The 17338-nt window shown below is 41.7% G+C and overlaps 2 protein-coding genes across 2 annotated transcripts; both read right to left on the bottom strand.

Moving 5' to 3' along the window:
• Window positions 1–121: 121 nt before the first annotated feature.
• Window positions 122–4990, bottom strand: acaa1 (acetyl-CoA acyltransferase 1). The gene is made up of 12 exons (XM_034188003.1): window positions 4752–4990; window positions 3469–3562; window positions 3299–3356; window positions 3154–3233; window positions 3040–3082; window positions 2868–2966; window positions 2298–2378; window positions 1735–1925; window positions 1352–1531; window positions 980–1035; window positions 697–842; window positions 122–623 (listed from the first exon to the last, which is right to left on the bottom strand). Exons 1-12 carry the CDS (start codon window positions 4923–4925, stop codon window positions 548–550), a joined length of 1278 nt encoding a protein of 425 aa, XP_034043894.1. The 5' UTR covers window positions 4926–4990; the 3' UTR covers window positions 122–547.
• Window positions 4991–6575: 1585 nt separating this feature from the next.
• On the bottom strand, window positions 6576–12988 carry btbd3a (BTB (POZ) domain containing 3a). Its single transcript, XM_034187359.1, has 5 exons — window positions 12833–12988; window positions 10853–11120; window positions 10634–10724; window positions 9742–9860; window positions 6576–9608 (listed from the first exon to the last, which is right to left on the bottom strand). Exons 2-5 carry the CDS (start codon window positions 11011–11013, stop codon window positions 8576–8578), a joined length of 1404 nt encoding a protein of 467 aa, XP_034043250.1. The 5' UTR covers window positions 11014–11120; window positions 12833–12988; the 3' UTR covers window positions 6576–8575.
• Between the last annotated feature and the right edge of the window lie 4350 nt (window positions 12989–17338).

Genomic DNA, 17338 nt, shown 5'->3' with positions numbered 1-17338 from the left:
ACATGATGTTTGGAGGTTCGTCATGGTGTCGTATGTTTACGACTGAGGCGCAGTTCAAGATAAGAAATAAGTCAGTTTATAAAACTAATAATAGAATTTCTTTTTAAACTGAATGTTTGGTGCCGCAGCCGCCGTGTCACCGTTAAACTGATCAACACAAATATCACGTCACAGTTGGAAAGTTAAATTAGACGTCAACAAAATAAAATAAATAAGCTATCTTAGTAACATCATTGATTAAAGGACTTTTTTTTAAGCTATGATGGATTAAAAATGCCACTGAGCTGTTTAGCCGTGTTTATACATACAGACGTGCTCCTTTAATTTTACAAACCCAAAGGTTCATCACCCATCAAGACATTCACGAACCCTGATAAAAGGAAAAACTGTATTGTTGTCCAAATAACATGAAATCTATTTTTCCAACTGATTACACTCAATTTTATTGTAAAAATTTTCTTGCGAACTGCAGTCCTGCATATGGCCACCAGATGGCGATATGAGATTATTGGGAGGTTAATCACAGGAACAGGTTGTGTTTCTGGTCTCACGGTCCAGGATATTCAAAGATGGCAGCAGCTCCCATTCCAGTGCCGATGCACATGGACACGACGCCATAGGCCCTGCAGACCAGATCCAGGTCAGGAAAACCATTTCAGCCTCAGTGCTAGAGTGTCTGTAGCAACAGGAACTGACCTTCGACCTCGGCGTCGGAGCTCATGGAGCAGCGTCACCACCTGGCGAGCACCGGTGCAGCCCAGAGGGTGACCCAAAGCGATGGCGCCCCCGTTAGGATTCACCTTCTCCAGCGGAATCCCCAGCTTTTCCACGCAGTACACGGCCTGAAAGGGACAAGCAAGACCCAAGTCCTCAAACGTAGACAACAACTCCCAAACCCGAGCGTCAGTCCCCGCCCCTGCGGTGTACCAGGGGGCAGAGTTTGTCAGGTTTTTTTGGGGGGGGGGGGGGGGGTACTGACCTGACTGGCGAAAGCCTCATTGATTTCAAAGACATCAATGTCGTCCACCGTTAACCCTGAAGACAAAACGTGATCAATCAGGACAGGCTCGCTCAGGACAAAAAAAAACACTGTTGCACTCAGACGGTTCGCTTCCCAGCATGCTCGTCACCACAGTGTGTGACATCACTGTGTGGGAGGGTCATTCATTTCTACTGAGTGTCACTGCTGTCAAACTATTTTAATAATGTTCAAAATTTGTAGCTGTGTTTGCCCTGAGGGTGGCGCCAACACAACCACACTCAGGCTTTTTTCTTGTTTTTCATAGAGTTGCTTGTTAGTCTGGTGAGATCTGGCAACACTGACACCAAAACAAACACAAATCCATCGTACCTGCCTGCTGCAGAGCTACTGGGATGGCGAAGGCGGGGCCAATGCCCATCACATCAGGAGGCACGCCCACCACCGCACTGGCCCTTAAGATGCCCAGAACGGGCAGACCCAAAGCCGCCACTGCAGACCTGCGGCCAATCAGCACAGCCGCCGCGCCGTCGCTCACCTGGCTGGCGTTTCCTGTGAAATAGCGGATTATTTGTCACGTTAACGAGTACAACTCGTAAAGTGGTGATATTTTAACCTGCAGTTAAGACACACTGCAGACAGGTGGTGCTCCAATCCCACCATCCATTCAAACCCCCAAATTTTGGATAAGTTTGTAAAGTTGAAAGTCACTTGTAAAACATTGTTTATGGTCATATTTCCGGCGGTAACTCGACCTGCCGTCGTGCTGCCGTCGGGTTTGAAGGCTGGACGCAGTTTGCTGAGGCCGGCTAACGTGGTTCCAGGTCTGATGCCGTCATCCTTCGTCACCGTGACAACATGCTCGTTACCGTCATCGTCCACAAACCTGGTGGTGATGGGAACGATCTCCTGCTCGAAGAGTCCCGCCTTCTGTGCCCGCGCCGCCCTGTCAGAAGGTAAACACAATAAACGCCCATCAAACAGCCCACCGCCACGCACGGCGCCGAAATCAACCAGCCTGAAAAATCCACAGCAGGCGGAGTCTTAATCAGAGCAGCAGTTCTCCTCTCAGCTCCTTCTGGACGACTCGTCAGGGATCTGAACGCCAGAGGTCACGACCTGAGGAAGCCGCCAGAACGCTCAAACGGTCCATGATGACCAAACGGTTCCCTGAGGACGTGTCTGACTTCTTGTTGAGGATCAGACGCCTGAGTTGCTCACAGGTTAGACACAGATGGTCACCATGGCAACAAAACATGTCATATGAGAAACATCTGAAAATATATTTTCACACACAAAAACAAAAATCTTGAGTTACTTTTGCTGAGAGCTGCAGGCGAAGACGTCCTGTTTCTCTCTGGAGACGCCGAATCGCTCGGCGACGTTCTCCGAAGTGATGCTGCCAAAAAACAAACACACACTTCAAAACTGATAACGAAAGAATTTAAATACAGCTGATAAAAATTTTGAATAAAAAATATTCTAACAAAATTAAGACACAAACGTCTGAAATTATTTAACAAATTCAACAATTCGACAACGTTTGTCAGATCTTAACCTGTTATTTTATTTCTGCATTTTAGATCATAAATAAAAATAAATTGAGAAAGGAAATTAAAACAATTTAAAGTTAATTAATAATTTTTGGTTTAAATGTAACAAGTGAAAATTTTGATTTTCACTTTTTTTTTATCAAATCAGAGCTGATAAAAATACATTTTGTGGACATTATTGTTACTGGGTTCAGTGGATTTTTTTTTTTTTTAATATAATTGTGGAGTCCAACATATTTGGGAAATTCTGAAGAATACAATGTAAATATTTCTGTGATTTTGGTGACCTTCTGAATGAGAGTGTGTTTTGTGATGCGGCGTGCGGCGCAGCTCACCCCATCGGGATCAGACAGTCTCTGGCCTTCTCGTTGTCCACTAACCTGGAGCTCAGATCTCCCGGGTTACTGGCTGACCGGAGCGACATGCTCTCCACGCTGTGTGGACACACAAACAGAAACACACGTGACACGCAGCCAGTGCACGAGCCACAGGCGTGCGCCGACTTACCCGCAGGCGAGGCCGAGGTCAATGGAGTGGCTCCTGATGGCTCCTGCGGGGGGCAGCAACTTTAGCTAAAGGCCACTTTAAAGCAAGAAGCTGCGGTGGCGTGTGCGGCATTACCTGCGATGTTCAACAGCGCCTGCAGTCCAGATGAACACTGTCTGTTAACCGTGTAAACAGGAACCGTCTCTGGGAACCCGCTGAAAGCGACACAGAGCCGTCAGACATGGAGCAGATCACAGTTCTGGTCGTGAACGGGACTGACCTGAGGAAGTGAGCCACTCTGGCCATCAGGCAGCCGGCGCCGGGCTGCAGCACGTTACCTGCACACACCAAAAACACACGAGATGAAAAAAGCACGTAAATTAAATTTATACAAAGTGAATCTGAGCTCTGATTGGATGGTGCTCAGAGTGACAATATCACAGCTCTCACCCACGCAGACGTCTCCAAGCTGCTCGGGCTTCAGTCCCACGTCTCTCAGGACGGCCGCCATCACGGCACTCAGCAGCTCGTCCGGCGTCGTATCCTGCAGCCACCAGGGGGAGCACACGAAATCCAGTCAGCTACAGCATGTATCACCATGGCAACCGACAGGAAAACACGTTCATCACATGACTGTCAAATGTTCTTCAACCCAAACACTGATGGTGTGTAATGAGACGCGTTGATGCGTTCTGACGTGTTTATATCCGCCGCCAAACTTAGTAGCCACCTCCTGATTTCACTGGCCACCTTTAAAGAGGTGGTTGATTGGGGGGGGGGGGGGGGGGGGGTCGTGCTCCAACCTGGTTTAGTGCACACTCTGTGCACGTATGTGCAGTTTTACATGCACGCTGTGCACTCTGAGTAAAAATGCACATTTTCCATCTTGATCAAACACTCACTTTAGTCAGAATTTCAACATTTATGAAGTTATTTAAAAATCACTTAGGCGAGATTGAGATGGTTTGGACATGTGCAGAGGAGGGACCCAGGGCATATAGGGCGAAGGATGTTGAGGATGGAGCCACCAGGCAGGAGGAGAAGAGGGAGACCAAAGAGGAGGTTCATGGATGTGCTGAGAGAGGACATGCAGGTGGTTGGTGTGACAGAGGAAGATACAGAGGACAGGGCGAGATGGAAACGATTGATCTGCTGTGGCGACCCCTAACGGGAACAGCCAGAAGAAGAAGAAGAAGACGACTTAGGAGACAGATTCAGAGTGGATCAAAGGTTTTTACACGCGTGACCAATAAGATCCCAGACACACAATAAGTTACTCATCAAACCCTCTGCTGACTAACTGCTGGAATTCAGAGATAATTAGGAAACTCAGGAACCGGATCATCCAGACAACACGGACTTAAACCAGAATGTTGGTTCTCTAAACAGCCGGTTCCTCATCAGAAACCATTTCTAAAAGATCCACAGTACCACGAGGAACTGTGGGTCGATTACAGAAACACCCAGGAATGAAGTTTGTTCTAAAAGTCTGACAGAAACCTCCATATCACAAACAACCAGAACTAAAACTAAATAAATACATCATGTATCTACAGTGATTTATTTAGGCTTCAAAGTTTGTTTGTTTTCAGCTGGAAACATCTGATTTTTAAATGTAAAAAACTTCATCAGGTGTTTTCCGTTGGTTTGTGCTGGGCTCCCCCTGCAGTCTGAGGCCGGTACTGCAGCCCCGGGTGTTTTTTTGGTTGTTGTTGTTGTTGTTGTTTTAATACCTTGAAGGAGCCCCTCCTGGCCTTCCCCACGGCGCTCCTCAGGCCGTGCACCACCACCACCTCCTCCCCGCTCCTCCTCCTCGCCGCTCCGCACTCGACGCTCCGCAGCTCCCGTCGCATCTCCAACGTATTCGAAGGCGACAAATGACCGCAAACTCTCCTGATTCTGAGCATCGTCAACGACACGAGAAAAAATAAACGGCACAACTGTTTGTTTGACCTCTGAACTTTAGCGTCTGACGACGGGAAGTGAACAGGGACAAACTTCATCTGCACAGGTGGCGCTTTGACTCAGAGCGACACACAGGGGGCGACACAAACACTTAAATAATCACCTACAATCATCACTGTGCGGGGAATTAGTAAATTAGCGCCCCCTCCCGGCAGCTGCAGGCGCCCCTGCTTGCTGAGCTGCAGAGAACAGAACCAGTGTAAAAGGTTCGGCGGTTCTTTTCTGCGGTTGTCCCCTGGGACAGACGCTCCCGTTTCTCCGCTCAGCAGGATCCTGCTGTCCGGTGGCAAAGTCCACTCAGGACGCAACACAGAACCAGAACTCTGCGTCCAGAAGCGAACAGACAGTAAGAACGGGTTCGAACTTCACCAGAGATGACAAACTGACCACTTGTGGAAAAAAAAAAAAAAAGTTTGCAGGAGTCTGCGTTCACATTACGAGCTGAAGTGACTTGAATCTGACATTTTTTGTGTGTCTGCGTGTGATGCAGTTTAACAAATTACAACATATATGTACTTAATGTAATTTTTTGTTAACCCTCACCACATAACCTGGTTGTTTAACAAAATATATAGCTAATTTAACAAAATATACAATTAATTGTATTTTTACAGTATATTCTGTTTAATATTTATGTGTTTGTCCTGTTACCTTCCTTTGTTTGTGCTCAAAGATCAGATTCAGTTCTGATTTCATTCTGCTTTCTGTGTCATCACTGGTGATGTGACTGATGTGAGATCAGATAACGGTCACAAACAGGAAAAACAAACAAACAAAAAAGGAACAAATATCACAAGGACTCAGAAATGGACAGACTGTCATCAGAAACTGTAACCATGAAACCAGGACCAGAAGGAAAGTCAAAGTCAGCACTGCAGAATTACTGACATCTACAACAGACGTCTGTCTGCATACGTCAGTAATCTCTAACAGAGGACGTAAATCCAAGATTGATCCACAGTCAAACAAGATGATCCTTCCGGTGCTACACCAGAGTCAATATGACTGACGGCTGACAACAGATAGAAATAAGTAAGAAAATGGTGAGACCACTTTAAACCTTTAAAAATGCAGAACTGTTTTAGGTGGTTTTACAAACATCAAGCTAAATGTTGAGACAAATATACACTTTAATAAAAGTGCTAATCATTCCTCCTTAAAGGAGGAACGAAGGTGGACAAGCAGTTAGTGCACTTGTCTCCAGTGTACAAGGTTCCCAGTTCAAGATCAAGCCTGTCCTTCAATCCATGTAATGTGGCATTGCATCGGGAAGGACATTTGATCTAAAAGTTGTGAAAAATCAACATGCAAATCCACCTTGGACCTGTTGTAGAGACTGACCAGTCGTGATGATGGTTCAGTCCTGACGACGGTCAGGTCATGATGATGGTTCAGTCCTGACAATAGTCAGGTCATGACGATGGTCTGGTCCTGGCAGATGCCTCTGCTGTACCATCACAGTGGACCAGTTCCTTCACAAACTGTCGCATTGTGAACCCTGAACTTGAAACTTTGTCACTGCTGGGCCTGCAAAGGTCACACCTCCATCCTGCTGTGTGTGTTCTCTGGAAAGAAAACGTCATTTTAAGATCCAGGTTTTCCACATTTATCTTTAATGAAGTTCAGACTGTACATAAAAAAAAAAAAAAAAAAAAAATTTTTAGGCAGACATTAAAATCATCTGCTGCATAAAGTTATTTTTTTTTGTTTCACAAAAGACTGAAAATCAATTTAAGACATGTTCATAAGGCCGTTATAACCACATCAATGCACTTTGAGTTTATCTGGATTTATTATTCTTTAAATCCAAAACTCATCTCTGCCCACTGGTCCCAGGACAGCTGGATCCTGATCAGGATACTGGTCTTCTTGATTGGCTGCCACATGTATAACTGACAGGTTTCATTCAGATCAATAACTAAAGTTTTAAAAAACAAAATCAAACTGTGGAGGAAAAAAACAAACTTATGATTCGGAATCCAGACGCAGTTAAACACGATGGGCTCGTCCTGCTCATCAACTGCAAACTTTTATTCTTCTAAATGTTGTTGGTCCAACAAAGTGAAAAACAAAAGATATATAGTAATAATCTTCGGGACCAGAACCCTGGCCTGATCTCACAGAACCTGACACGTCGTTCTTCAAAATAATTTCTTCTCTCCGTCTTCTTCCAGTGAAACCTGAATCCTTAACTGAAGCAGGTCTCGATGAAACAAACACCTGCTTCATTTCAATAATAGTTTATTTTCAAAATACTGAAATTTATTCTGAAAATCCTCCTGCTGTGGTCTCAGGACTCTGCAGTGACCATGTGCGGTTTGGCCTCAATAGGCTGGAATTTATGTTTTCACATTACATTAATGTGTTCATTATCATTACAGAATGAAACACTGATAACATGCTGGGGGTTATTACAACCACACCTTTAAATCACTGATTTTGTCAAAACCTTAAATGGACCTTAAACTGGCCCATAATTTGGTGGACCAACCGTGAATTGTTAAATCCAGATTATTTCTGAACTGGAACCAAATCAGGAACATTTTCTTCAAAGTCCTCAAACAGAAGCTGGAGGACTTTATGGGTCAAAGGTCAAACCACCTTTGTTTTGGATTCTTTCACTGTTTAAATCAGTCAAAAAGAGAAAAAAGAAAAATCACGAGAAAATCCAACAAACTGAAATTTGTCATCTTTTCTTTCATGAGTGAAGTGACGGTTTATTATTTTGTTTACTTCACTTCAGACGGCCGAACAACTTCAACACCAAAAACAGCTGAAGGCAAAAACCAGAGAGCTGGTCTGACCCCAGACATCTCCAGGACAACAGAAAACCAGGAAACCGGAATCCGGCTCAATGCAGGCCAGAGATCACTTTTACTCCACGTTTTATTGAATCAGCTATGTGCCAATCAAAACTAATCCACCACTTGTTTCAGTCGATTTAAACAGACATCTGGTTTGAAGGCAGATTAAACTGTTTGTCTCTAATGCAGATCAACGTGAGAAACTTCAGTCAGAACAAATCAGGTTATCAGTCGTATTCCAGCTGTTTAAATTCACTGCAACTACGTTCACTTTAAACTAGTTCCAAACACAACAGAAAAGAGCAAAGCTGGTTTTCTTAATAAACTATTTAACTGACGATTATTTTATTTAACTGATGGATCTATTGATCATTTCAGGTTGTGCTTCAAGGTCAAAATAATCTGTCTTTTATTCTGAAGCACATTCAGGAAGCCAGTGGGAGTTTTATAAAACCTTCTCAGCACTCTGGAACCACTGTGGCTGTAACCTGAATATCAAGTCTGTTTGGCGGCTGTGCTAATGGCGTGCACGGGCGAGGCGGAGTGCACATGCGGCATGGTGCATCCAGAAGTTTAATTTCTGAATGAGAGCCTTTTCTTCTGGCTGGAATTAAACAGAAAACTGGGTTTTGTACTTTGTTTTAGATTTACTTTAGTATTTTTGGTGCGAGTCTAATTGTGAACTCTGTGTATCAGAAAGCCGAGCAGAATGCTCTGTTTGTGTTTGTTTCTCAGGTCAAGAGTAAACATGGCAGTGGATTTCAGTGGTGTTTGTGCCGGACTCAGTATCAGGCGTAGAAGATGAGTTCTGGGATCTGGCCTCCCTGCACTCCGGTGCCGTTGGTGCTGTCCGAGGAACACTGGAACTGGAAGGTCACTTTCCCACACTGCACCTCTGTCATTCCCTCCTGGCCGAAGTAGCTCAGCTCGTTGCCGTCCAGAACCACGCTGGCCGTGTAGAAGGTGTCCGGCTCGATCTGCACCGGGTAGTCGAACCAGACGGGAAAGGTGCTGCTGGAGCCGTCTGAGAAATACTTGATGATCCTCTGCGCCATCGGCACGCCCTGACGCTTCAGCTCGATCTTAACGCTGTACTCAGCCGAGCCGCAGCTGGAGCCGTAGAGACCGAAGCCGGCGATGAAGACGCGTTTGTCCACAGCGAACTGGATGCTGTCGCAGCGGCCTCTGTACCGCCACTGGTTGCTCCTGTAGGCGCAGGACTGGAAGCGGTGGCAGCGCTGTGGTGCTAAGCCTTTCCTCGGTTTTGTGCAGAACAGAAGTTCAGGCTTGTTGGCGGCGGTGTACCACAGGAAGATGTCGTTGGTTTCATTGAGCGTTAGCACGCCAGACTGTGCCGCTCCGTTAGCAAAGTCCTCCAGCGCCATGGTGGGTATGCGGATCAGGTAGATGGCCTTGCCCAGAACCAGACGCTTGTTCTCGATGGACGGCGGCAGATCCTGTCGCTGACACTCCGCTTCGGCCCAGTTCAGCGCCACCTCAAACACCACCATTTCTTTGGCGTTGAGCGTTTCTCGGCGCAGGATGCTCTCCAGTGTCTGCGTGTCGATGTCGCAGAAGCCGTCGGAGCGCAGGGCGAGCTCGGCCTGTGCGTCGATCACCTCCCAGCAGCGCTGCGTCAGGTCAGGCTCCTCGAACAGGCAGCTCTGGGACAGCAGCACGCAGGCGTTCTTGGCGCTCAGGCTGGTTTCCAGGAAGCTGACGCACGCCCGGGCCAGGTGAGGCACAATGTACTTTTTGGCAGCGTAGAGAGTGGCGAGCACCGTGTCGGCGCACAGGTCAATCTCATCACAGTAGATGTACCTGGGGAAAAAACAAAAAACAAAAAAAAACAACAAAAAACAAGATAAGCTAACATTTCTGTGCCTCACGATAAGAAAAACTGGCCATTTTGTGTGTTTAACGTCCCGAAAATGGACAAAACTCATTATTTTACTTTAACATGGCCAAAAACGAAGGTGGCTCCACATCAGGGATTCGGATTTCATCTTGATCCTCGGCCAGTTCTCCGTAGAACATGGCGTGGAAAACCGAGCTGCCAACTGCCAAGACGTACTGCCGAGGAACAACATCACAGAGTTAGTGTCCACAAAGAGTTTTCAATTTTTTCAATTTCAATTTATTTTCATTTATGTAGCACCAAATCACAACAGAGTTGCCTCAAGGCGCTTCACACACATAAGGTCTAACCTTATTAACTCCCAGAGCAACAGTGGTAAGGAAAAACTCCCTCTGAGGAAGAAACCTCAAGCAGACCAGACTCAAAGGAGTGACCTTCTGCTTGGACCATGATACAGACATAAATTACAGAACAATTCACAAAACGAATGTACAGGAAATGCTGTTGGTGCACAGGACAGGAGGGTCTCCAGCACAAATACCACACCCATCTCTGGATGGAGCTGCACCTTAAAGAGAGAAAAAACACAATCAGACATCAGAAAGACAAGAAATACTGTATAATTTGTCAGCATTAAACAACAAGAAAAAAAAACAAGGAATACTAAGGTGATCGCCGGCCACTAGCCCTAAGTTTCACTAAAAGACCCAGAATTTAGGTAAAGTTGAGGCCGCGGCACGCTCTGTTTACTAATTAAATGAATTTAAAAGAGTAAAAAGCACAGAACTACACTATGCCAGTATGGCTAGCATATTGGCATAGTATAATATTCTCACCCCTGATTGGCTGTTACCAGTATTTATGATTCTATGACAAAGAATAAATAAAATAAAAAAAAACTCCCTGAAGTTTCTTTGTAAACTAAAAATGCAACTCTTTAACCTCAGACTCTGGTCTGATCTGAGCTCTGCAGCACCAAGGGTTTTACCTTGTGACCCGGAACCCGCTGTGTCCCACCGGGGGGCCCGACCACAAAGTGAACATCAGCCATCATCTCATTGTTGAACATGACTGAATTCCTACAAAAACACAGATAGCAGAGGGTTTCATCAACAGTTTTAACTTTTGCTTGACACAGGAAACACAGTCATATTTGAAAGTGGCTCCCCTTGGAGGCCAGAACCTGGTCAGTGGGGTTCAGACCCACCTCTCTCGGATGGTCGGGTACAGGCCCTGCCAGTTGCAGCAGCCCTGGACGGTGGTGTTGTTGTTGGTCAGGTTCTGCTGCTGGTACTGCTGGATGGAGGCGGTGCTGTTGGCAGAGGCGGACTGGACCAGCTTCTTGGTGGGGAACAGCTCTGCAGCCATTATCCTCCACCTGTGACCTCAGAGGGGGAGTCCAGGTCAGACCATGGCAGCGCCAGACCGGACAAAACTGATGCCAACGCCGCTCATCAGGGTGTGCAGGGCGGAGCCTAAGGAAGGCCACAACAGAACGTCAGCTGGTAGACAGACAAATCTTCACACTGTTATTGGACACATCGTTCTGTTATCGGATGTCGTGCGGTCACATCATTTTGTTATCGGATGTCGTGCGCAGTTGGTCACTTAGCATGCTGCTCAGATTTCTGTTGGCTGTCGTCTGGGACAACATTAAAATTGATCAAGAATCAGCGATATTCTTTCAATCTGATACAGAATATTTACATAAGTGTGACTATAACGTACAGAATTAAGGAAATTCTAGGCCATGTTTCCTGCCAATTTATTTCTCTTAATCAAATTAGACTTCTGTTACGATCAAGTTGCGATCATTGGTGTCCCCGCCCATTCCAATAAATATTTTGTTGATATTCACATCCTGAGCAGTCTTCAAAAAAAAAAAAAAAAAAAAAAAAAAAAAAAAAAACCTATGTCGTTCGGTCCAATGCTTTGCCTTAATTATATGACTGACTGATGGGTTTATTGTACTGAAATGGTTTGAATTCACTGACTGTGACAGTAGACGGCGGTTTCTGGATGTTATTGATGTTTGTCTTTTTCTTTGCATGGTAGAGTTTTAACTTGCACTTGTAGATGTAGTGACAAACTGTGTTAACTGACAATGGTTTTCTGAAGTGTTCCTGAGCCCACGCAGTAAGATCCTTTACACAATGATGTCAGTTTTTAATGCAGTGCTGCCTGAGAGATCGAAGGTCACGGGCATTCAATGTTGGTTTTCGGCCTTGCCGCTTAAGTGTAGAAAGTTGGCCAGATTCTCTGATTATATCTTATATAATCTTCTGCTTATATTATGGACTGTAGATAATGGAATCCTTAAATTCCTTGCAATTGAACGCTGAGAAACATTGTTCTTAAACTATTGGACTATTTTTTTCACGCAGTTGTTCACAAAGTGGTGATCCTCACCCCATCATTGCTTGTGAACAGCTGAGCCTTTTGGGGATGCTCCTTTTATACCCAATCATGACACTCACACTTAATGTCCTCAGTTCACAAACGCTTATTGAGTGTTGTTAGAAGGAAAGGTGAAAGGCAAATCATTCTATTGTTTTTATTTACATTTCACACAACGTCCTAACTTCACTGGAATTAGGGTTGTATGTTTTAAACGAGACTGTGGTCTCCAAAAATGATCCACAACTTTATTGTAACAGATAATTTCACTACATTTTGGATTCATGGACCTTAGACACTAAAGCATCTAAAGCTACTAAAATATCATTTGTCTGAAAAAAGAAAAAATGCCTGAGATTAGAAATAAACTTACATTCTTTATTTATTGCTGTTTTCTTTTGTCACGTTTAGCTCTTACTTCTTTCCTCATTTGTCATGCTTCTTCCCTGTTTTCCTCCACATCCTCTTGTCCTCAACCCTTCTTTATATTTCGCTCCTTTAATTCTTTTACACACACAAATAGCTGCACAGTTAGCCAAGTTAGCTTTTTGAGCTAGCGTTAATTCGCTTAGAGGAAAACAAAAAACGTCAGCCAATTCTTTCACACAGTTGAACTGCACGACATCACTGAAGTAGCATTATTTATTGATTAACCAGAAAATGCTAAAAATGTTTTAAAACATAAACATGCTCGCTGAGCCACGTCGCATACTTTAGCCTGTTTATGCTAGTTCACTAGCTAACTCTAGAGGTGTCGCTAAGTGGATGAAATCTTTCAGACGTCACTTACTCTGTCCGGTCAATAAACTTTACTGATGCGTCATTTTATTTTCATTCCTTTTTTTTTTTTTTTTTTCCTGTCGACATTAAACAAATTTAAGACGTTTGTCGGCTGATGGTTTATATTCTTCGGCTGTTTACAGCAACTCAGTACGTCTAATGCACTCTGCTGACCTCTGGTGACCAGGCTGTAAAACGACACGCCCACAGTGCCAAAGAAACAACAGGATGACGTCACGCCGACAATAGATATTTGGCTTAATCTGGAGTTGCTCATTTATAATAAAACCAATCATAGAATTAAAATAGCCAATCATAATGTAATAACCTCCTTTGAACATAAAACGAAAATATACAATGTTTAGTAAACCTACTGTATATATATTACTTGGCAAATATCATATACTCGTACACAAAGCTAAATTCAGTCAATCTAAACCCCTTCTCAAACTATGCATAATTGAAATCAACACCTACCTTAAAACATTAAATAACATACCAAACAAAAAAGACAATAAACCTAGTAAAGAACTTCAGTTAAACCCTCTCATACTCCTCTATGCTGATGTCTATGTTGTATAATATGTCTTTTGTTATGTTAACTGTTTGGAATGAGGCCTGTTTGTTAGTCATGTTGTATGTTAGTCATATCGCTTGTCTGCCTGTGCCCGTTGTGTTTTCTCTCTTGTCTAAAAAAAGGAATTGGATTTAAAAAACAAGCTTTTTTTCTTAATGTTTCACAGAAATCCGTCACTTTTATTCTGAAAAAAAAAGAACTTTATTTGAAATGAAATCAGAATCTCTTTTATAGTTTCACTGTACAAAACAAGAGCTGATGATTATTTACAGGCAGATAAAGATGACAAAAATCTGAATTTTTTATTCAAAATTTCTGAACCAGTTTAGTGAGTTCAGATACGTCACTACTGACAGTGTTACTGCATATTTAGTGTCACATTTAACCACTTCATTATCAAGCACACTAAAAATATCAGGAATTTACAGGGAAAACTACAGGCGATGATTTCAAAACTCTCAGATTTCTAATGTTTGAAGGAATCAACATTTTAAAATAATCAGTTTTGCTGTGTCACTTAGCTTCAAGTCTGGTTTAAACAAAAGCTTCACTTTAAAGCAAAAATAGCTTTAAAACTTACATTTTGTAGAACATGGAACTAATATATATATATATATATATATATATATATATATATATATATATATATATATATATATATATATATATATATATATATATATATATATATCTGCTTCTGTCCCTTTATGATGTCACAAACACACTGACTAATGATCCTGACAGAAGCCAAATGTGGAAACTACTGGAACTACTTTACGCTTGTCTGTCAGGAGTTAGATCTCAAAAAGCACTGAGTGTATTTTATCCATATTTGGTATGACCTCAGCACATGTCCCTGCTGTGATGTCATCACAATGATTCTGGGTCTTTTGTTGAGGTTTGGGGCTGGTGGCCGACCATCACCTTGGTATTTCTGTTGTTTTTCTTGTTGCTTAATGCTGTATTTGTTGTCTTTCTGATGCCTGATTGTTTTTTTCTGATGCCTGATTTTTTTTTATTTGTGTGAAGCACCTTGAGGCAAATTTGTTGTGATTTGGTGCTATATAAATAAATGAAATGAATGAAAATGAATGAATGAATGAAAACGCTTTCAGAGTGAACCCTCCAGTTTTTGGCCATAAATCACTAAAATTCCACATTACAAATTCTGAATGTTCATTTACTGCCCCCTGCAGGTTATATGAAGACCATGACATTTAGCAGCCCTTACTGGTGGTCTGATGTAGATGACAGGAATCACATCTGCTTCCATTTATCCTAAAAACTTCACACATAATTCACAACAGGTGCAGATTAACAAAAAAATACCAAAGTACAGTTAAAATCAGAATCACAGGTTCATTTTTCCGACAAATGTCATTTCTGCTGCAGTTTTAGTGAAAAACATTTTTCAGATTGCTGATACAGAGACAGAATTACTCGACTTCAGCGTTTACCAGTTTATCTCATAATGACTGTCGAAGAGTTAATATGAAATAAATATAATAAAGTTTGGATAACATTAGTTGAAATGCGGTGATCCTCCACTGAACCGTAACTTTATCAATCTGTCCACAGTAACCGCATTAAGTTGAACTTGTCTCCGTGTTTAACTGAGCCTGGTTAACTTAAACCTAGTTAACCTAAACTAAGTGACACAGCAAAAGCCTGCATTCTTTTTTTGTATTTTTTTAATATATTCAAAACAAACATTTATGTTTGAACTTTGGTTCCTCGCGGCAGACGTTTTCACTGCAGAAATCTCACAATCACAAGAACAAACTGTTAGAAACAAATCTCATTTTGTAATGAGAGATTTTCAAAAACTACCACAAAATGACACGTGTTGTCATTAGAGCGCACACTTTTCATCTCAATAAGTCTTTCAGAAGTTCCCGGCTCCAGTGATTGTCAAAAACCTTCCCGTCGCAAAGTCAGAAATGGGAAACAATCAAAAATCTGCTTGCAAGAAAAATTAAATTAATAATATAAACATCTGCTCCAAATATTTCAGACACAATGAACATTTGAAGGGTTGAATTTATCAAATAATAAGGATTTTAAATGCTGCAGCCACATGCTAACTGCTAACTAAGTTACGCTCACATATTTAGTTTTTGTATCTTTTCAGCTAATTAGTTCAAATAAAATGTCTGTAGGAGTTATTAAACTATTATTAATGGCTTCTTAACAGTTAATAAGTTAATTATAAGCATCTAGGCTAATAAGCTAACGGTAAATTTGGAAGCTGCTACGTGTCTGCTGCTAAGAGCAATTATTAAATATCTGCATAAATAAGCTGATATTAAGAGTCTGCAGGGAACATGATGTTTTTAAATATTTGGTGGTGTATTAAAGTAATATTGAATGTGTGCAAAGAGATAATAGTTCATGTTAAATGTTGAGAGCTTATGAAGTAAGATTAAACAAATTGAACATTATGAAACAAATATTTAAAGTCTCCTAAGAACTAATAAGCTAATGTTTGTGTTTGAATTTATCACATTTTTTCTGCTCCTTTGCTCGTAAATGTTTATTTGTTGGATAGCTCATAAGAACTACAGAATTTGATTATGTACATGAACAGAGTGATGCTAACTTGTTGAGGAAGGTAGCGTATGAGGCAGGTCAAAGGTTAAAATGGTTTTAGTCGTCATCAAATCCACGATATGAATTTTTTGTGTTCCTGGTTTAATATTTTTGTCTGGATGTGTTTTGTCTGATTGGGATGAAACAATTTAGAAGACATCTGATGGGACGCATTGATGTGACATGAATTCAAAACCATAAAGTTATTTTAGGAGTAATTAAATAAAAGGGCAGAGCCAAGGACTTTTAAAATACTTTTTTTTTTAATATTGTTATAATGGATGTTTTTAATGATGGCAGAAGCATATGCTCTAATGTGCTCATCTATTTTGTAAAACTATTTAAATATCAATCATATCAAGTATTTGTTTCCTCTGCACTCCAGATAAATTTAGTTTTACTTTCCCTTAATAAACCCTTTACACCAGCTTAATAAATATTCTTTACAACTTAAAAACTGTACAAATCTGTTTTAACAGTGTTTAACATCATGAATAGTGCTAAAAAAAAGTTTCCCATCAGCCAGCCCAGAAAAATAATTTCTGTTTGAGATGAATTTGCTTAAAAAAAACACAAAAACAAAATTACATTAAAATAAAACCTAATAATAATGTTTTTTAAATAAACAGACCCTGACAGAACAACACCTTTGACTTAAAACAAAACAATAAGATTCACCCGTATTTTACATATCCATCACCAAATAAAAAAAAAAATAATCACTCAAAATAATGTTACAAAAAAAGAAAGCAAAATATTGCATTTTTACAGCAACAGGAGCAAATTAACTCCCTTCATATTAAGCACCTTGTTTGAGTTTTTAAATATTAAATTAAAAAGTATTCACTGCGTTGCTGCCTTCTGTTTGGATTTTCATGTAAAAAGTAGCTTTTTAAAGATCAAAGTGTATCTGAAACCTTTCACAAAGCTGTGAGGAATAAAACATCTGCTGGAATTTCAACTAGAAAATATTTCTTAAATGACTGTTGACATGTTTTGGTATATTATATTCACCCAGGAGCTCAAACACACGTGACATTCACGTGTCCCGCTGTCGTTTCAGTCCTTTTGTCAACAGCAGGCAACATAACAGCAACCCCCAAACAGCAGGGGGCAGTATAACCACAGAGGCAGCACAAGTGTGACAGCAACACAAAGAAAACTGTCACAAATAAAAGTGCTATTCAGTTTGCTTTTGAGATTTGGTGTTTGTTCACAATGAGAAATGTCACAACAGAGAATAAAATAAATCTTCTGCTGTGTGACTCTGCGTTAATCTGCCCCTGGTGGGTCAAGCTTGTATTCAGCTCCAAACAAAGCAACTACAGGAATACATTTCTGAAAGATTTT

The sequence above is a fragment of the Thalassophryne amazonica genome, chromosome 15, assembly GCF_902500255.1.
Source record: "Thalassophryne amazonica chromosome 15, fThaAma1.1, whole genome shotgun sequence".
NCBI lineage: Eukaryota > Metazoa > Chordata > Actinopteri > Batrachoidiformes > Batrachoididae > Thalassophryne > Thalassophryne amazonica.
Note: the sequence above shows the minus strand (reverse complement) of the source record. Positions and strands in the feature narration are given on the sequence as shown.